Raw genomic sequence first — 20,534 nt, 5'->3', positions numbered from 1 at the left:
CATGCTCCCTTATTCCAGTGGGACCCTTCTGTCTACCCAGCTACTTGGCTGACCTCTCACAGAAAAGGACACCATGCTGGAAGTGCTTTCTGAATGAGACAGGGGATGTGGGTGGAGTCCCCTAAATCAGGAAGAAAAGGAAATTGAATTGCCAAAAGGAATCTTATCATCCTAATAAAATGAAGCACATGATTTGCATTCCAGGTCCTTCAACTATTCTGTGGGAACCCGGGCGTTTTCCCATGACAGTATTTTTATCCCTGATGGGGGAGCAGAAAGTGAGCAGACAGTTCAAGCAATGTCACAGGACAACATCCTGGGCAAAGTCAAAACTCTTCAGGTAAGACAGCTTGAGATTGGAAGGTCAGAGCCATAGGGAAGGGGCCCGGCTATGGAGGGAAGTGGGGAAAGTTCCTAACTTGGCCTTGAGTAGTGGATTGGGAGGTCCAGGGGATAGCTCCTGGGGAGAATGTTTGCTTTCTCAAACCTCACTCAGTTTTCTGGAAGCCTCTGTCCACCTGTGAGAGGTTCACTATCACCGTTGTACCCACCTACATAACACCCCCTCTCCTTTTCTCTCAAGTTGTTCCCTCATTTTTAACTGGACTTAATGAGGACAAGTACCCTAGAGAGGCTGCAGAACTTGGGTGAGAGGAAAGAGCTCCTGACCATTGAGTGTTGGCCATAATCCCTGAGCACAGGGTTGACTGCCAGCTGAGGGTATGCACAGCAAGTGTTCCCATTCCAAGTCTCCATACTTGGACAGTGAATGGTGAGACTCTTTATTATTCTGTTGTGTTTGCAAATCTGGCTGCCCTGAGCCACCCTGTCTCAGAGGGGTGCTGTGAAGCTCTTCAGCTTCGCTCCTGTTCACACTGCAGAGTTGGGCAGTTTTCCTACATAACATTGACTCAGATGGTAACTCCTTAAGAATGAAAATATAATAAAATAATTTTTCACTAAATGAGACTGAAATAACGGGAAATCCAGGAAAAGCAAGGGGAGCAAAGACCCCTGGGATCTAACCAAGTAAGTTTGCCCGAGTGCTCAGTAGAATTCACTCACCCGACAGAAGTGCCTAGGCGAGCACTTCTGTGAGCTGGGGGTGCTTGGAGGCAACGCAGACAATGAACAGGGGGCTCTGGTCTGCTGGTTTCCATCTAAGTCTACAACAACGAATGAACCAATAGATAAATGAGTGAATGAACCAGCAAAAACATAAAAAATAAAGGGGACAGCTGGCTTGAATAGCTACTGACACTCAAATTTTTCTATTTTCTTGAAATATTCTTGTTTCTACTGATTATTAGCTATGCATTTTGTGATCTCTGGTTACATATTCCACACACACTCAGCTGAATATAGCATATGGTGAGGTGGGAAATAGCCAACACCCTGAAACCACACCCAAACTTGCCTAGATCTTTGTACCTACCACACCCCTGCCCAAGGCCATAGTCCTGCCCTCAGAACTAAACTAGGCATTCCTTCAAGTTTCAGCTTTCCTAACTAGCTCCTCCGTTCTGGTTCTTGCTGGTTGTACTGCCACAGGTTTTATAGACTCAGAAGAAAAAGTCAGCTGTGTCTTTTCATAGCTGGAGAAGGGGGAAGGGTGTGACGGCCAAAGAAAACCTCGATCCCCTTCCTCCTTACCTTTCCTTCTTGAAGTCTTTTATTTCCTGGAATATTATTGCTACGAAGTAATGAACCCTCATAATACTCCCTTTCTAAGGGGAATGACTTACAGATTTCAGTCTACAAAACAACTGTATTTTACAAGGGCTTTCAAGGAGTTCTTTAAAAATTAGATAATAGTCTGTCGTCTTAAATGGTATCAGCTTTGTAATGTCACACCACCTGCCACTGCCACTCCAAGAAGTGGATTTGGAGTTGTAAAAAATAGATAATTCCTCAGTATTGAATATACAGAAACTCAATAGAAATATGTGAATGCCAGTTGGTTGTCTTAATGATGTAAGCCGTAAGTTTAAGGAATCTGATCTCATAACTAATAAAATGTAAAACAACTAACTTCCCTGAAGCAACAATTCTGATAAAACAGGAGAAGAAATGTGAGTGAAGCAGAATAGCTGTCTAATTGGAGTGCTCTCCTTTGGACATTATCTACTCATACAAGGTCTGCCTAATTTTGCTTCTGCTGCATGGATTCACGAGCTTCCTTACAGCTCTAAAGTTATGTTTTTAAACAATAAAATAAGAGACTTTTGCTCTTCGAAGAGGGAAATGGGGACCAGTATCATAGCAAATGTGATTTTTGGAGTGACATAAGATATAACTGTATCACCCCCAAAAGACTGTGCTTTATTTTTCAGTCGACTAAGCAGTATGTTCCTGGTAAGTTGTAGAAATAGTAGTTAACTTTATTAACTTGCATGAATGCTTTGCATTTTTCCATAAAAACGTTATGCTGGTATTGATGCTTAGTCAGCAGCATAAAAGACCGCCCCCTCGTAGACTCCAGCATGGAATGAGGGTGTTTAGTTACGTCAGAGGCATGTATGTTTTTTATGTCTGAAATTGTCCTTGTGTATGTGTGTATGTTTATTTTAAAAAGAGAGAACTAATGGCTAACACCTATTTGACAGTAAATGTCCTAGCAAGCTGATTTGCCACCATTATTAAGACATTCTTTTGAAATGAGATTTCTACTGGAATGTCATTTAAAAAAAAAAAAATGCCATTTTTCTCTGGCTTAAGAAACTTCCTAGTCCTTGGAAGCCGGAGCCACGCCTGTAATGACTGCACTTGGAAAGGTTGCCCCCTAGTGTCCACACCTAGTCATCTCAGCCAGAACTGTCCTGTGTTGCACCCGTGATGGTTAGTATCTGTCTGCTGATGCTGAGTACAGAATGACTGAATACAGAGTAAATAAGCCTGCTCTTTTCTGAACATCTTCTCTGAACAAAGTGAATCTACCACCTGCCAAAATTTCTGTGGCAAGCAACTGAACCTTTAAAAGAAAAATTACTTTTTCCCCCTGAGTATAAAAATAATTCATGTGCAGAGTGAGAACAGATTTTAATATATAGGACAGTTACAGGGACAGAAACAACAGTGCTGCCCTTTTTGAGGACCCTATCCATAACAGCCGGTTGTTCTATGGCCAGTGGGTGAAATAAAAAGCCCCCGGCAGGCCTCTGCCACCACCTAGCTGTGCAGCCTTGGAGCAGGTCCTTTAACCTCTCTGACCTTCATGTGCCCTATCTGAAAAATAGGAGGATGCATGTGATGGATGATGTGAAGGGCCCCTCCAGTTATTAAAATCTGCCATTTATACAGAATCACTGTTCACCTGCTGTAGCACAGAGTGGCTTTGTAAGCTTTGCACTTCACTGCCTTTGGACCACAGTGACCTTGATGTTCCCTCCAGCTGCCCAGAGCACAGATAGGGAGGTGGCTGTTTATTTCAGATCAAACCAGGCTGTGAAGTATGTATGCACCTATCGATGATAAGACTCAGGAACATCACAGTCTAAGCCTGCGAGTGATTTTTTAGAATTATACCAGATCTTTGTCAGAAAATGCTTAGTCTATTAGTCCACAGACTGTTTAGCTCAGGAGGGAAAACCTCCATATTCAGTAGCTGCTGTCTCCTGCTGAGCTGGATTTCACTTTAAAAAATGCCAAAGTGTCTTACCTTTGAGGATTTGGGCACCTCATGCAGCTGTCGAGGACACAGAGAATAAATAGCTGCTCTTAGCCACTTGTGCACAGAGCGAACGTCTTTAAAGCTGTGTGCTTTTGATTTTGCTTGTTCTTTTAAATTCATTTTAACTATGGGAGTGTACGTAGTTCGCTCAAGAGGACAGCAACTTTATTCTTCTTCTGCCTTGTTCTTACAGACGTGGTCTGAAGGATGGCTGTGAAAAGTCTGGGGAAATCTAAACTGGCAGTGTGAGAGCTGCAGAATATGATGGGCTTGGAATTTCCACACCATAGGAGAAAAGCCTCATAAATATGGATGTGCATTCCTATAACATCATTCTCCAGCATTCCATATTACAACAAAATGGCCCCATTTGAGTGAATAAAATATCACCCCTTTTAGCTCACATTCCAGTCTAACAGTAACTCCATTCATAGCCACAAGTAACATGGACTCAGTTTAGGCACAGCGGTTCCACTCTCCCCTCTGGCTATTATCTCAGCACATATAAAGAATCCATGAGTATGTAAAAAATGTATATCTATATATGGAGGGAGTGGTAATAGTTTATTTTCCTGAAAACTTAAGGGCAAGCTCATCTCAACAGACTGGTTTTCAGTGATTGCTTATATCACAGTTCTTCCCATGACAGTGCCTGAATGGTGGGCAGAATAAAAGTCACCAAAAAGCCACATTTATCCCCATATTCAATTCACTCGACACCTGAGATTGCCAGATAGGTTTCAGCAGTCACCTTTTAGTTGTCAGTAAATCACACAAAGTGTCCAACAGCCCAGTCTCCTTCGAGTCAGCTGAAGGAAGCATTTGGAGTAGGAACCCCACAGGGCAGGTGCAAGGGCGTTGGCCTCGAGAGCCCAAGGCTCATTCACCATGGCCTTGGACCTTCAGCCCTGGCCTGGCCTGTTCCACTGTCTCGTTCCCAACCACTGCAGGGTGTGTCTGTGAAGACAGCCCTTTGTCTGGACAGAGAGGCTGCAGCCCTCTCCCTAGACGATGGCCGTCATTTCTTTTTTTTTTTTTTTTGCGGTACGCGGGCCCCTCACTGTTGTGGCCTCTCCCGTTGCGGAGCACAGGCTCCGGACGCGCAGGCTCAGCGGCCATGGCTCACGGGCCCAGCCGCTCCGCGGCATGTGGGATCCTCCCGGACTGGGGCACGAACCCGCGTCCCCTGCATCGGCAGGCAGACTCTCAACCACTGCGCCACCAGGGAAGCCCTATTTCTTTCATGACTTGGGTCCTCCCCTCCTCCATCCCACGCCCTCCTCTCAAGCTCCCTAGCCAGCAGCCCGAACTTGTTTTCTCTAGAGGGATTTTAAATCCAGCTGTTTTATGGAGATGCTCATCGTTATCCTCAAAGGCAACAGCATTGTGTTTCTTTTGCCAGGATGCCCATATCTGTGACATAAATCAACCCTCTGGTATACACACACATTCTCCCTCCCTCCCTCCCTCCCTCCCTCCCTCTTCCTCTTCCTTCTTTCCCACCCACCTTCCCGACCCCGACCCCGCTCCCTTCAGCTGTTGTCCCTGCCACCAAGGCTGCAGCTTCTCCCTGTGCCTCTTCTCTGCCCCCTGCACCCTCCTCTCAAGTTGCCTCTTTCTTTAACTCTCTACTTCATTTCTTAATATCACTCTCTCCATTTCCCAGCTTTGTCCCATGTACCTTATTTCACCTGTTCCTATTGCATCTACTATTTTCTCCCATTTTCTCTTTCATTTTCCATTGGCAGCCATGATACCCATCCCATCTTTGGAGTTTATTTCAATCCAGACTAGGATTACATTTGGCCATATTCTTTCTTTCTTTTTTTTTAACCTAAGCATCACGGTGGACCAACGTCAGTGTTCTAAAAAGTGCCCTAATGAAGAATAATATCAGCATATTCATTCTTTTCTGTGATGGTGGCAGAAATCCTAACTAAAGGGCATTTAGGGTATTAAGCCTACTCTTTTCTGAACATACCCTCATCTTAGACATTCAAGAGCATTGGTAGATGGTACACCCTGACAGCAGGGGGTCTCCATCTAAGGTGATTGGGAAGTTTCCAGCTCTTGGCCAGCACTCCTAGAGAAGGGATAACTGGTCAACCAAAGGCTGGGCTGGGAGTCCCAGAATGAATCCCTGCTCAGGCTGTCACTAGGATGCTGGAACTCCTCCGGCCACTTCTGCCCACGTCCGTGTCCCTCTCCCACAGGGTGGCAAGTGAGACGGGCCTGTGGCTTTGTTACACCGTGTCCTCTCGTCTGACGCCATCGGCTGTTCTAACTGTGCCTGCTTATTGATCTGCTTAGAGTAGATACTAACTGCCGCTTCCTGCTAAACTTGTTTTTAGAAGATACAATTTTTCAGCCTTCTCCTCCCCGAAACCCTTTTAGGCTGCTCGAGCTGTACTTCACTGGCTGAACTCGGGCTTTTGATGTGTGCTCCCTCCCTGGGGTGCCAGGGGAGCCAGGCTCAGGCTGAGATACCAGCAGATCAAATACGAGTCCTTGTCTCTCTGTGCTCCTGACTTGGCATGCTGGGGTGCGTGCCCCCCGGGATGTGGGGAGGGGGGCCTGGGGCTCATCTCTTTCATGTCTCTGCAAATCTCACCATCCACCATGCAAGGCCGAGGGGGAGCTGAGTGAAGGTGGGTGGCTTTGATATCCTGGAGTTCAGAGAGAGAAGGGGAATATTTCCCTCGAGAGAGCCCTCTGCTGGGGAACTTCAGTGAGGTAGTAAAAAATGCTGCATCCTCTCTTTCTTTCTGCCCCTGAAAGAAGGAAGTGTGATGTTAAATTTATGAGAACCAGTGGAGTGCAATGAAAATAACACTGAATGTGGAAGAAGACATGGATTCAAATCCCTTTGGGGCCACTCATTCTTTCCATAAGCTTGAGCCAGTCACCTCTCCCCACTGGACTTCTGACTTTTTTTGTAAAGTGAGGGGGTTGGATAATGTGATTGCTAAGGCTTTTTGCAGCTTTGTGGGATTAAATATTGGCCACATTAGAGATAAATATCCGATAATGTAGTCTCTATTTTTTTTTCCCCTTGAAGCATAAAAAGACTGTGAAACCCAAGTACCTAGATCTAGAGCAGTAATTCTCAGCCGGAGGCGACTTTAGCCCCCAGGGGACATTGGACAAAGCCTGGAGGCATTTTTGGTTGTCTAAACAGGTTGAAGAGGGGTTGCTACTAGCATCTGCTGTCCTGGGGTGATGCAAAATGTCCTACAGTGCACGGGACAGCTCCCACAACAAAGAATTATCTGGCCTCAAATGTCAGTAGCGCCGAGCTTGAGAATCCCTGATGTAGATAAAGGCAGTAGTTTGTACAATATGTTCGATTCAGTACAGTAGTCTTTCAGATGACCACGGCTTACCTCTTTTCCTTCCTGTCATTCACTTTCTCAACCCATTAAATATTTTATATCTAATATATCTAGCCCATTAAATATTTTGTCTCTTATTAAAAACTATTATGTTTATATATTTTTCTTCAGGGAATAAAATTCCTTTTTTTAATCTGGCTTTTCTCTAATTCTGAATACTATTTATCTTCCTAATTTCTATCCCCTGTTTTTCCCTCCTTCTCCCCATCCATTCAGCTCCCTCCCACCAGTGATCAGTCCCTCTTTGGCCCTTCCTCTGGCCTCCTTCTCTGTCCCTTACCCACTTGGTTCCTTCTGGCCGGTAGGGCACAGTGGGTAGCTGCAGCAAGGCGAAGAGGCCGTCCTATTGGCAGGACAAGGTTGCTTCCACCTTTTCCGTGAACTCAGCATCAATCATGGAAAGACTTGTGGGCCCTGGGGTCTTCTTCCATTTGGCAGTGGTACCCACTGTAACCCGAACAGGATGTTCAAGCTAGGGGCTGGTGAGGAAGGTAGATGAAACCTGAATATTCAAGGGGAGATATGTCCAAAAGGGCTGAAGGGTTCCCTTCTTTGTGCAACCACAAGGGTCTTGATTTCCCCCAGTGGTTTTTGCATTTCATGAAACTATTTTCTATCCAATTTTTGTACCTTTAAAAGACTTTTATATAAATAAACTTATAGGTTAATCAAAAAATTTTTGTCATGCCCAACTTTTGGATCAGAAATACGGTCTCTCTACCCCCCTGGAAATGTTGGCATCTCCATGAAAGAGGTGGCTGGATGAAAAAGCTCACGGCTCGAAGGTGGGAAAGAAATACCAGGAAACAGATTCAGTTATTACAGGACTGCATCAGGGTTTACTGGCATGGTGTCTAGTCTGGAAACTAGTCGTGTACAGAATATGCCTCAGTGCCTGCTAGCTATGGGGAATCTGGCTGTGGTTATTGTGAACCGCTTCACTGCTTCAGAATGTCTTTCTTTTGTTTCTCTCCAGCGACAGTTGGGTAAGAACATCAAGTTTGGGCAGCCACCACCCAATGCCATTCCCATGAAGAAGGCAGACAGTGGCGAGGCTCGCTTGGAAGAGGATCCGGTCCTGACCAGTCCCATGGAAATTGTGACTCAGCAGGACGTCATCCTCTCAGACACCGAGAACAAAGTAAGGCTCCTCCAGGGAATGACTTGATTGCTAATAAGCCCAGGAGGGTGCTGGGCAGTGGACAGGGGCATCAGTAACCCTGGGCTCTGCAATGTAGGGAATAAGGTGGGAGAAGCTTTCCTGATGAGTAGCCCAGGGCTGGAGGGCACTTCCCGGGCCAGTGCATTGATCTGCAGGGGGCCAGCTTGGAAGAGGGGGAGGCAGGGGAGACGTGCCCCTTGCCCCAGCTCTTCCCAGTGTCTTCCACTTACTCCCGGAGACCCGGGCTGACCCACCTCTTCTGGGAGCCTTGCCTGGCTTCACCTCCAAGCTGCACTATCTCCTCTGTGCCTTCACTGTGCATCCTTAGTGCTTCTTACACATCTGTACTCCGTCTGCATCTGTGTCCACGTAACTATTTTCTCTGCATCTCTGAACGTTGAGTTCCTTGAGGACAAACTGGATCTTATGTGTCTCTGTCTCCCCAGGACACCGTTACTGCTTACTTGCACTGAATGATTACTTGTCAAATTGGACTAATTTAAAGGGAAATGAGGAAAGAAGTAGGTGCTCAATAAGACAGAACATATCAAACAGACCAGCTTGAAGTCTACTTAGTGTGGAAAGAAAGTCACACTGGTCCGGCACTGTCCTATCTAAATTTGCTCTCTTGACACTTTGAAAGAAACACTCTGAGCATATCCTGAAATGAGAGTCCCTCTAGCAGCAGAAGGGACACCCTCAGGCCTCTTACAGGAAAAGGAAGAAAAGTCCTACCAGTAGCTAGATAAACTGTTCTCTAGCTGAGGCTCTGAGTCTTCCCATGCTTAAAAGAAAGTATTCTCTGTGCTGTGCCTACCATGGTGCCTGAAATGACATTGGGTGTTATTAAGATGCCCCTGGAAGAAGTTGTGCTTGTTATCAGCTAATATGTCATAAGAGTAGAACAAAAGATAAGTGACTTGTAGAGCAAAGGAAGGAAAGAAAAGGTGGACAATCTCCTCTGTTGCCCAGCTCTGCCTGGCCCTGGCCCTGGCCCTGATGACTCCTGGCGCCCACAGTTGTGGGTGGTGGTGAAGCAGGCGTGGGGCCCATCTCTCCCACTGGTCCAACAGTGCTCTCTCCAGCCTCCTGAGTGCTGGGCAGCAGCGTGGGTCATCAGCCTTGATTCAGGGATTTCCTATGGACCAAAGCAAATGTCTTCCCTGTTACTGAAGATCTAATAAGTGCAGGGCACTGTGGCCTGGGGGAGAAGGAGGGTCATTCGTTCAGCAGGTGCTCCCCCAGCTGTGGGCATCGCAGAGATGGGTCAGATTAGACAAGGGGCTGCTTCCGTGTCGTTTACATTCTAATGAGAGGAGAGTCAGACGACAAACAAGTCAACAAATAGATACATATCATAATTTCGGATTAATAAAAATGCTGCACAGAAAATAAAACAGGGTGATGGAAAAGTGAGTAATATGGTTGGAGAGAGGCTGCTTCTTTAGATAAGGAGGTCAGAATAGCCATGAGCAGAACCGGAGGGGTAAAGGGTGTTTTAGGAAGAAGGGAGAGCAAGTACAGAGGCCCAGAGGTGGGGCTGAGCTTGTCCTGAAGGAGGAACAGAAAGCAGGCCAGTGGGGACGAGGGCAAAGGGTAGGTAGAGCACAGTATAGAGGCTGGATCATGTAGACCACAGGAGAAGGGGTGAATTTTGTTCAAAAAGTAATAGGAAACCTCTGAGTAGTTTTAAGCAGGGCAGTGATAATCTGATTTGTGTTTTCTAAAGGTGTTTCTAAGTGTGGTACAGAAAAGGGACTGAGGTAGGGCAAGCTGATGTTATGGCTCTGTAAGAGACAATGAGACCCTTTTTTTTTTTTTTTTTTTCTTTTGCGGTACGCGGGCCTCTCACTGTTGTGGCCTCTCCCGCTGCGGAGCACAGGCTCTGGACGCGCAGGCTCAGCGGCCATGGCTCACGGGCCCAGCCGCTCCGCGGCATGTGGGATCTTCCCGGACCCGGGCATGAACCCGCGTCCCCTGCACCGGCAGGCGGACTCCCAACCACTGCGCCACCAGGGAAGCCCCCAATGAGACCCTTTTGTAAATATGGGCGATACAAGACGGAAGGTATAGCTGGTGCAGATGACGTGATGTGCATGTACCCAGGGCAGGCAGGGCGACTGGGAGGTGAATCATCAGCCTTTTTCTTCTCCTTCCTTCCTCCCTCCCTTCCTCCCTTCCTTCCAAGTTTTCTTGCCTCCTCTGGTCATCCACTTCCTCAGCCCAGCCCCTGTGTGCCCCTGGAAGGGCCCTTCTTTCCTTTTCATGGGGTGGAAGGCAGCCAGCAAAGCCGAGAGCTCTGAAGTTGGGGCCCTGCTTCCCAGGTAGGGTGGCAGCAGGGCAGCACCTGAGATTCTCTCATCAGTGGGGACACACATCAAGGACTGAGGTTGGAGACCGCCCAGATGGGAGATGTGTTGAACTCGGGGGAGAGGGGAGCACACACCGTGCCCCGGGAGCCCTGGTGGAGTCCAGACATTAGCAGAGTCCCCGCCGTGAACCTGCCGGCTCTCTGCAGCCAGCTGCGCCCCTGCGTGGAGGAGGGGGTGGCCCTTGCCTGCACAGACACTGTCTGGTTGTCTGCCCAGGACTTCCTGTGCTGGCGTTTGACTTGAGCCCTCTCTCTACTGTTCCAGTCCAGTGAGACGCCAAGTTCTCCGGGTCCTCTGAATCTGCCTGGAGCCGGAAGTGAGATGGAAGAGAAGGTAGTATGATTTGAACTTGTGTATGCAGCTTCCTTACTTTAACTTCCATTCTTCCTTTTGTTGGGCGATCTGCTGCCTCATTTTCCCATTCATAAATGCTACCTTTGTCCATTACTTTAACTTCCTTCAAAATGCAACCAGTGGTAGATGTTGGAGCATCTGTTTCTATGGTGATGTAACTGCTGGAACTGAACCCTGCTCTGAAAAAGAGCCACACTCCCGCCACGCCTGTGTTTGGGGTCTCAGGTGTTGGTAGTTTTCCTAGGTGTATCGTGTATTTTAAGACACCGGTAAGCCATTGAAAAAAACATTCAAAAACACCTGAACGTAAAGAGTGTGTAAGGAGAAGTCTCCTTCTATTTAGAGATGCCCCCCAAAAGACCTTAGCATTTCTCTACTTGTGTGTATTTTTGGTTTTTAACTTACACACATTCCACTGAAACCTGGGACGTTACCTGCAGGAGCCTAGGGAGCCCTGTGGAGATCACATGCGCCACTTCTACAGAGGCCAGTCCGCTCGCATGAGGACCTTTCACCTGCACAGGGGTCCAGGGGTCTTCCCGGGGTCTGGCAGACAGTACGGTGAGAACAGGGCATGTCCCTGAGTCTTCTGAAGGGGATGACTCAAGACAGTTCCACCACCCAGATGAAGAGGCCCAGCTTGAATAACTAGAGACGAAACATGGCATTAAATCTCAGCTTGAAATGCTTTATCTGCGTCTTCAGTCTATCACATTTGGCTTTAACTCCTCTTACTCACACATCCATTAGGGGATGGAAATAAATGTTTAATTCATCTCTCTTCAACAGTAGTTTAGAATTTGACACCTATTATAAAGACAACCATAAATAAATAAAAGCTTAGGAGACCAAAGGCTGGGATTATTTTTCCTTACTTCCGTGCTTCTTGTCATAAATTAGTATTTACCGAGCGTTCGTTTTGCTCTTGGAGGTAGCTGGCTCCTTTATCTTTGTGTATAAATATGGAAGATAATTGCAAAAAGCAAAGCCACCAGCTCAACCCCATTGACTCTGCCCTTACTGTGCACGGACACAGTCAAAACAGGGGAACCCTGGCCTCCGCTTATGGTGAGCCTGTATCTCAGCTGCTGGAGAAGGCAGTTAGGGCCGTGAGCGCCCTCTGCTGTGCGGTGGCGTGCTGTGGCCAGGAGCCCTTGCCTCGCTGCTTGCCTGTGAATACTCTGAAGTTACAGGCGTGGCTCCTTACCATCTGATTCAGCGTGGACTGTGAGCCTGGGTCTCTCTGACCTAACTAAATGTATACGGTTGGTCTGAGGTTGCGCTTTGTAAGTGACCACACCTGTATGACAGAGCCGCAAGCAGTTCTGCGGCTCATCCTCTGCAGAATTGCCTTTCCCCCGTGTGTAGCACATTTCTGCCCTTCACCTTCTCACCCAGGCCTCCTCCTTTTCACTTCCAGTGCACCAGTGCTCGGTGACTTTGGCATGATCGTGCTAAAACATTTTTGCTGATTAGAAATTTTATGCCCTAGGCAGAGAGGTTATTATACTTTATTGTTCCTTCATTCTTTTAGCAAATATTTATTGAGCACTTACCAAATGAGATTTGCTACTTGGGCATTAAAGAGGATTGATACAAAGGCCAGAAAGACACATTCCCTGTTTGAGGAGGCTAAAGTAGGAGCTGAGGTATGTACACACCATGTCTGTGGCAGTGGAAGGCTCTTAGAATTACAGAGTTCTTAGCATAGAGATGAGCTAGTCCAGCGCTTAGCAAACTACTACTTATTTTAGGCCTCGTGGCCATAAGTTGCAACTACCAGACTCTACTTTGTTCTGCTCTTCCTTTCAGTACAAAGGCAGCCAATGGCAGTGGTGTGGCTCTGTACCAGGAAAACGTTATTCAGCCGAACAGTCTTCAGGCAGGACTGGCCCACCTCGCCTGTGTCTTACTGACGCCTGGTCTAATCTAACCCCCGTACCATTCAGAGTAGGAAAATTAGTCCCCGAAAGATTAAATGACCTTTACAAGTTAATAACAGATTATCACTGGCAAAACAAATACTCAACGTCTTTTGATTCTAAAAGCAGTGTTCACTTCACTGTGCCCACGAGCCCCGCCCGCATGCCAGCATCTCCTGGGCCAGGTTGGGCAAGGTGCGAGCTCCAACCAGTGCCGCCATGCCGGGATTCCTTGCAGGTCGTTCTCTGATCCGGACTGACTTCACATTTCAATCTCCACCATAGGCTGCTCCAGTTAAAACGTCTCGGCCAAAAAGGCACTTCTCCTCTGCCGGCACCATCGAAAGTGTCAACCTAGATGCCATCCCCCTGGCCATCGCCCGCCTGGACAACAGTGCCGCCAAGCACAAACTGTCCATTAAGCCAAAAAACCAGAGGGTGTCAAGGAAGCACAGGCGACTTGTCGGGGTACGTATGGCCCGGTAGACACCCTTGCTGGCTGGGCATTAATGTTGCCGAGCAGGATGGTGCCGTTGAGGGGCCTATGGAAGGAGCTCGGTCTGTCCCCGTCAGGGATGGCTGTGTCTCAGGCACAAGGGTGAAGGGGCCCATTTCCTTTCCACCACCCTTTCTGACGTGTTGCCCGCCGGTGGCTGGTGGACCTCAGAGAGAGAGGCTGCCTTCCGAGGGGCTCCGGACACTGTGTGCTTTGCAACAGACGGGTGGCCCACTTTCCTGTGCCATGGCTTAGCCAAAGCTTCTTCAGTTTGATTAGAGGAGACTTCTCAGTCACAAGTTTCAGGGGACATTGATGAAGCACAAATTTCATTTTTCCTCCCCTTTCTAATGCTGGACTACCAGTTTTCCTATGATTATTCATGTGTATTAAAAAAAAAAAGAATTTGAGGATGACATGTAGAGAGGAAACACAAAGATGAAATTCTTTTCCCCACCCCCAGTTTACTCTTGGTGTGAGGGATACCCGAGGTTACCTGTCTCTGCGTAGAGAGGGGAACATTGCCCCTACTTTTGAGATTAGGAGGGCCACCCACATTGTGAGTAGGATTGTAATGGTAGCCTGTGCACAAGGAAAGCTAATTCTGTTTCCCTTACCAATGTTAGGATCGACAGAACGAGCAAGGTGGCTTCCCGCATCAGCTGTCCCTAGACCAGAATGGGCACCCTGGAGAAGACAAGCCAATCTGGCATGAAGAGGAGCCAGAGGCGCTGGACTCGGAGGAAGAGAAGCGACGCCAAGAAGAATACTGGCAAGAACTTGAGGCCAAGTGCAAACGGCAAAAGGCCGAAGCGGCAGAGAGGCGACGCCTGGAAGAGCAGAGGCTCCAGGCCCTGGAGAGGAGGCTTTGGGAGGAGAAAAGAAGGCAGGAGGAGCTCTTGGAGGAGGAAGGGGAGGAAGAGGAGGAAGGAGTCCAGCTAGAGGCAGCAAAGAGGCAGCGTGAAGAGGAGGCGCAGAGTCCGGAAGAGCCAGGCTGCCGAGGCCCAGCTCGGAGGGAGCAAGACGAAGAAGGGCGCCTGGGAGCCGAGGAGCCAGGTCGCCTGCAGGAAGAGGCGCGGCGCCTGGAGAGACGCGCGCAGCAGGAGGAGCTGGAGGCGCGGAGCCGGCAGGAGGCCGAGAAGCTGCGGCGGGAAGAGGAGGAGAGAGCGTTGGAGGAACTAAGAAGGCTGGAGGAGCAGGGGCAGCGGGCGGCCGAGAAGCAGCGGCGGGAAGAGGACGAGAGGCGGCAGGAGCTGGAGGCGCGGAGGCGGCGGGAGGAGGAGGCGGAGGAGGCGGCGGAGGAAAAACGGCTGCAGGAGCTCAGAAGGCAGGAAGAGCTGGAGGCGCAGAGACGGCAGGAGGACGCGGAGGCGAAGAGGAGGCAGGAAGCGGAAGAGAAACTTCAGGAAGCACCAAGAGTGGAAGAGGAGAATCAGGCGCTGCTGGACCACAAACGGGGCTTGAGGAGCCCGCTTCAGAGCGACACTGCAGAGAAAGCAGAACAAGAACATCTGACACCCGAGAAGCCAAGAGAAAACTCTGAGGAGCCGAGTGTTTGGGTGAAGCAGAGCCCAGAGGCCACCGAGCCATCAGGCGAGCAGGCCGGAAAGCAGGGGGATGTTCCCGGGGATCAACCTTGTGGATGGCGGGAAAAGAGGGAAGAAACCAACGCAGAGCTGCCCCAGAAACAAGAGGCCCAGGTGGAAGAGGCGTTGGCTCCAGGAGAGAAGAAAGAAGCTGCCGCTCCAGAAACAGACAGAAGGGTGGAGGAGCTCAGATGGCAGGAGGTAGATGAGAGGCAGACCATGCCCAGACCCTACACTTTCCAGGTGTCATCCGGAGGGAAACAAATTCTCTTCCCCAAAGTCAATCTGAGCCCCGTGAAGCCCATGAAAGATGAGGGGCTCGCCTCTGGTCCCCAAGAGCCAAAGGCCCCCAAAGCCAGCCCGGCCTCCCACGCCTTGCCCTCGTCCCTGAGCATCCCACACACGGCCATTCTGGTCACGGGAGCCCAGCTCTGCGGCCCGGCCGTCAACCTGAGCCAGATCAAGGACACGGCGTGCAAGTCTCTCCTGGGCTTGTCAGAAGAAAAGAAGCACGTGGATGTCCCCGCCCTGGAGAACCCACCCCGAGCCCCAGGCGAGCCCCGGGCAGGCAGTGGGAAGACCAGGCCCTCCCAGGAGTCTCCGAGCAGCGCGGCCGCGCTCGCTGAATGGGCTTCCATTCGGTCCAGAATCCTGAGGAACGCAGAGGGTGACCAGCGCGGCGAGAGACACCAGTCTCGGCCGGGTGATGAGCACACGCCCAGGGGCCGATGTGATTCCCGCGGGAACCTCCGGAGGACCCCGCCGGTAAATGCAAAGTTCTCCATTAAGCCTGCCTGGCAGAAATTCTCTGATGGGGGCGGGGAGATCTCCAAACAGAACACGGAAGCGGAAAGCGTTAGAAAAAGATCCCAGCCGGGTCCCAGCGAAGAGGCCCGGCCCCAGCTCCCTGCTGCTGATACTAAAGAGCCCGTGAAGGGTGCAGAGAAACCGGGGGCACACCAGGAGCCAACGGACACCACGGAGGGGTGCAAATTTGCCAAAGACCTTCCATCTTTCCTTGTTCCAAGCCTTCCTTACCCTCCACAGAAAGCAGTGGCTCAAGCAGAACCCGTGGTCACTTCGGACAGCGAGACCACAGGTGGAGCAGGAAAGCCGGAGCCCGTGATGCCAGGTGGGGAGGATAAAGCTTCCCCTTTTGGAATAAAATTGAGAAGGACCAACTACTCCTTGCGCTTCCACTGCGACCAACAAACAGAACAAAAGAAGAAGAAAAGGCACAGCAGCACGGGGGACAGTATCAATGGGGCGCCGTCAATTCCGGGGAGCACAGCTGGAGAGAGAGAGACAGAGGCTGCGGCCCTCAAGCATGGCCCGTCCCTCCCCACCGAGAGGAAGCAAGCCCCGGCCCCCTGGAAGGACTCTGCTGAAAGCCCTCCCAGCCACTCTCCTCTTGCAGCCCAGCCTGGGTCCCCGGCTCCAGAGCAGGACAGGGCAGCAAACAGAACGCCCTTGGCCCAGAAGCCAGCCCTGGCTCCCAAGCCCGCGGGCCAGACTCCGCCGTCCTCCCCGATCTCCAAGCTGAGCAGGCCCTACTTGGTGGAGCTGTTGGCTCGCCGGGCCGGGAAGCCTGACCCGGAGCCCGGCGAGCCATGCAAGGAGGGCCGGGACAACGGGGGCCCCCGGACGCCCTCACCCCCGCCGACTGAGGAGAGGAAGGACCAGAAGCGGGATGAGGAGGAAGAGGTGGAAACAGAGAGGAAGCCAGCTTCCCCGGCGCCGTCTGCCGCCCGGCAGGAAAAGCCTTCCGCGACACCCGAGGCGGGGAGGAAAGGTGCGTAACCGTAGGTTGCAGAACCTCTCTGCCTCTGTCCAGCCTGTTGTCCGTGCCCAGGGCCAGAAGTAGCCCCCGGAGCTGGCGTTGGAGCACTTCCTTTAATTAGAGGCTGGTGCCCAGTTCCCCAGGGGCCCTCACTCATGGATCATAGTGAGGCTCTTTACTTTTCTTCACAGTTTTGGAAATGTGGACTGACTGTTGCGTGTCTGCAGTTCACACCGTTAATGATCCTTACTTACCCAAGTAATAAGTTGGAGGTGCTGGCAGAGACTGATTTCGCTTTCGATTGGCAGTGGAAGTTGAAACGTGGTCCAAGTTAATGCAGATGTCATTAATCTTTATGAGGGGCCTGTGCAGTGACAGCAAAGACTGGAGTTTCCTAGACCCGTGTCTGTGTTCTGTGTCTGGGCACTTAGCGGCACCCAGGTGGGAAGTTAGGGGGCTTTGGACAGCCCCCCTAAGGAGCCTCTGTGTGCATAATCAAGTTTGTCTCAGTTTAATGCACAATGCCCACATATACATCCTGACCCCACCAGCTTGCCACTGAGAAGCCCTCCGATACGGAAATTTTAGAGCGACCGTTACTCCTGCCTCTGCCCCTAGTGTTTCTTCATGCTGGATGTTTGGGGCAGCATGGTGATCACCTGGATTGGCTTTGGGGCCCCAAGAACCTTCACCTGATACTTTTTCTTTTCTGTTTTGCAGAGTAGGTGGTCACGTGTGGTTCATAGCCCAGGAAGTCACTCGTATTTCTCAGAGAAATTCTCCCCTCAGGTTTTTTAGGGAAGATTTAGGTAATTGTTTAGGTTTGGGGTGATTTTTGCAGAGAAAACAGCTGTTTCCCAGAGATGTTGGTTTGGTTACTTGCCTTATGGAAGACACTATCGTCCTTTTTAACCAAGCCTTGCCCCAAAGGAGGGGATTGCTGAAGCAAGTGAGGCCCACATGTCCAGAGGACCTGTGCACCTCCTTTGTAGGCGTCCGCGGTTCTGCTCAGACGCAGCGCAGGGTTACGTCCCTTCCCCTGTCGTGTTCATCCTCGATCTGGTGCAAGGCTGTGGCGTGGAGTAGGCTGGGGACCCGGGTGTTGTGGCTGCAGGAATTGAGATGGCTGTGCTGCCACCAGAAGCACGGGCTGCCTCTGTGGCCGTTTTCTCCCGGGACCTGTCTGCCCCAGATCCAGAGCGAAGCTGCAGTGTGGAGTGGGTGGGGCACTCTTGCTAGGCTGGGAGACAAACTGCGGCATGCTCCTGTGGGGCCGCCTGAGCACACACTGACAGTGACCACCACCCCACCGGATCACACCCAGGGCCCCCAGTGTGTCTCTGTGTAGCTAGACTGCGTCTTTCCCCAGGGGGCCAGTTGGCCCAGGTCTCACGCCAAGCGGTGGTGTGGAGCGAGTGGGGCTGGGGTGTTCACCCAGCTCAGACTGGGGAGTGCAGCAAGGTGGCAGCCACCAGTGCAGAGTTCTCTCCACCATGATTGTTGACCAACCAGTGCATGCACACTCCTCACGAGTGGAGTCTAGGCTTCTCCAGCCCTTCTGTCTGTCCCAGAGGTTCTCCCGGCAGCCAAGGGGACTTGTTTCCTTCCATGTACAACACTAGGATTGGGATGCCCAGTCTGTGGCTCAACCTGCTGGCTCCCCAGGGCAAGGGTCCACCCATACCGACCTTCTCTTCCTTTCAGATCCCTCTCAGGGGCAGGGGTCCCAACCCTATGCCTTTTGTCTGTCCTACCCAGTCATGTGGAAATCTTTCTTGCAACTTTGGTTGATAGTTCTTCTGCCAGTTTCCAGCTAGCGTTCCATGAAAAGTGTTCTGCGTGTAGATGTATTTTTAATGTGTTGGTGGCAGGAGGTGAGAGCTCTACATCTTCCTACTCTGCCATCTCCATCCCTCCCCGCCTCCGGAGTCCTTAAACATACCATTGGTTATACACGGCCTTCCGATACATGGGCTGAGTGAGGTGTCTGCATCTGGGTACTCAGTATTAGAAAAGCTTGCTTCTATTATTTCTGGATTTTAAAATAGGTAAATAGAAATTTTAATCTTTTCTTTCTTCACTCTCAGTGAATTGCCTTGCACATCCTTGAAGGCACACACACACACTTTTTTGGAGACACCGATTTAGAAAGGAGTCTCCATTCCCTAGGTAGAGGTCAGCAAGGACCAATACATGGGCCCAAGGCCCTGGGAAGGCATTGACTGAACCCACTCCAGTGGGAATGGAAATAGCAATGATAATCCCCCAGTGTCTGTCCTCCAATGCTTTGATTATAGAGATCACCAGATATCATCTCATGCTGAGATTCTCACCTCCTTCCAGTGGGTAGGACAGATACTAAGTGGTCCTTTCTCCCAAGAAGTGACCTACAGGAGCAGTGATTAGATGCCAGGATACACTTGCTCGTCTCCCCAGAGCCGAGAGGGGGGAACTTGAGTGGGCTGGCTGTGGTTCTCCTCATCCAGTGAGTTTAGAATGAAAGAGAATAGGTTTAAGCATTGTCACAAAATAAAGTTTTAATTAGACACTTTGAACTCCTCCATTAAAAAGATTATGCAATTAACAAAGAACTTCTCTGTCTTTTAAAACCTTCACTGAAGTTAGGGATTTTACTGTTGTGGAAAATTTCAACAACAGTAATCCTTTGTGCTTAATCACTTACAAAGTGCTTCTGTTTACCCCATCTCATTTCATCTCACAGCACGTGTGCATTGTCCTGGCTCCATTTTACAGATGAGGACATCAACATCCAAAAAGTTAGGTGACTTGCCTGTTCCTCATAGTGGTAAAACCTGGATGAGGAGTTCTTTCCCGGGTTAAATGATCTTCCCATTTGTTACCCTAGGACTTCTTGCTGTAATTCTCACCTGGTATTTGTAAAATGCTGTAATTAAGCCTCTAGAAACACTTTTTACATTAATGTTCCTAATGTTACTTCTTGGACTGAATGACCATAGTCATATATTTGTTCAAAAAAATTATTCAAAAATTCCATAGAATTTAGCAAAACCTTGTTTTATTTACTTTTTTTGTTTGTTTGTTTTGGCTGTTTTGCTCATTTTTCCCCCATCTCTTGGATAATATCTTGGGCATAATTTTTTTTTTTTAACATCTTTATTGGAGTATAATTGCTTTACAGTGGTGTGCTAGTTTCTGCTTTATAACAAAGCGAATCAGTTATACACATACATATGTTCCCTTTTCTCTTCCCTCTTGCATCTCCCTCCCTCCCACCCTCCCTATCCCACCGCCTCCAGGCGGTCACAAAGCACCAAGCCGATATCCCTGTGCCATGTGGCTGCTTCCCACTAGCTATCTACCTTATGTTTGTTAGTGTATATATGTCCATGGCTCTCTCTCGCCCTGTCACAGCTCACACTTCCCCCTCCCCATATCCTCAAGTCCGTTCTCCAGTAGGTCTGTGTCTTTATTCCTGTCTTACCCATAGGTTCTTCATGATATATTTTTTTTCTTAAATTCCATACATATGGGTTAGCATACGGTATTTGTCTTTCTCTTTCTGACTTACTTCACTCTGTATGACAGACTCTAGGTCCATCCACCTCATTACAAATAGTTCAATTTCGTTTCTTTTTATGGCTGAGTAACATTCCATTGTATATATGTGCCACATCTTCTTTATCCATTCATCCGATGATGGGCACTTAGGTTGTTTCCATCTCTGGGCTATTGTAAATAGAGCTGCAATGAACATTTTGGTACATGACTCTTTTTGAATTATGGTTTTCTCAGGGTGTATGCACAGTAGTGGGATTGCT

At 49.4% G+C, this 20,534-nt stretch overlaps 1 protein-coding gene across 1 annotated transcript in view; it reads left to right on the top strand.

The window, feature by feature from the left end:
• Positions 1-263: 263 nt before the first annotated feature.
• Positions 264-20,534, top strand: part of CRACD (capping protein inhibiting regulator of actin dynamics) — a 34,932-nt gene continuing 14,661 nt past the window's right edge. The window contains exons 1-6 of the mRNA XM_027102872.1: positions 264-340; positions 2,334-2,355; positions 8,039-8,203; positions 10,861-10,929; positions 13,158-13,340; positions 13,995-16,746. Of these exons, the coding sequence (XP_026958673.1) occupies positions 264-340; positions 2,334-2,355; positions 8,039-8,203; positions 10,861-10,929; positions 13,158-13,340; positions 13,995-16,746 (3,268 nt within the window). The remainder of the gene's footprint in view (positions 341-2,333; positions 2,356-8,038; positions 8,204-10,860; positions 10,930-13,157; positions 13,341-13,994; positions 16,747-20,534) is intronic.

The sequence above is a fragment of the Aethalodelphis obliquidens genome, unplaced genomic scaffold (assembly GCF_003676395.1).
Source record: "Aethalodelphis obliquidens isolate GAN/ISIS:26980383/991018 unplaced genomic scaffold, ASM367639v1 scaffold6, whole genome shotgun sequence".
Taxonomy (NCBI): Eukaryota; Metazoa; Chordata; class Mammalia; order Artiodactyla; family Delphinidae; genus Aethalodelphis; species Aethalodelphis obliquidens.
The sequence above is the reverse complement of the archived record's forward strand: the minus strand, read 5'-3'. Positions and strand labels throughout refer to the sequence as shown.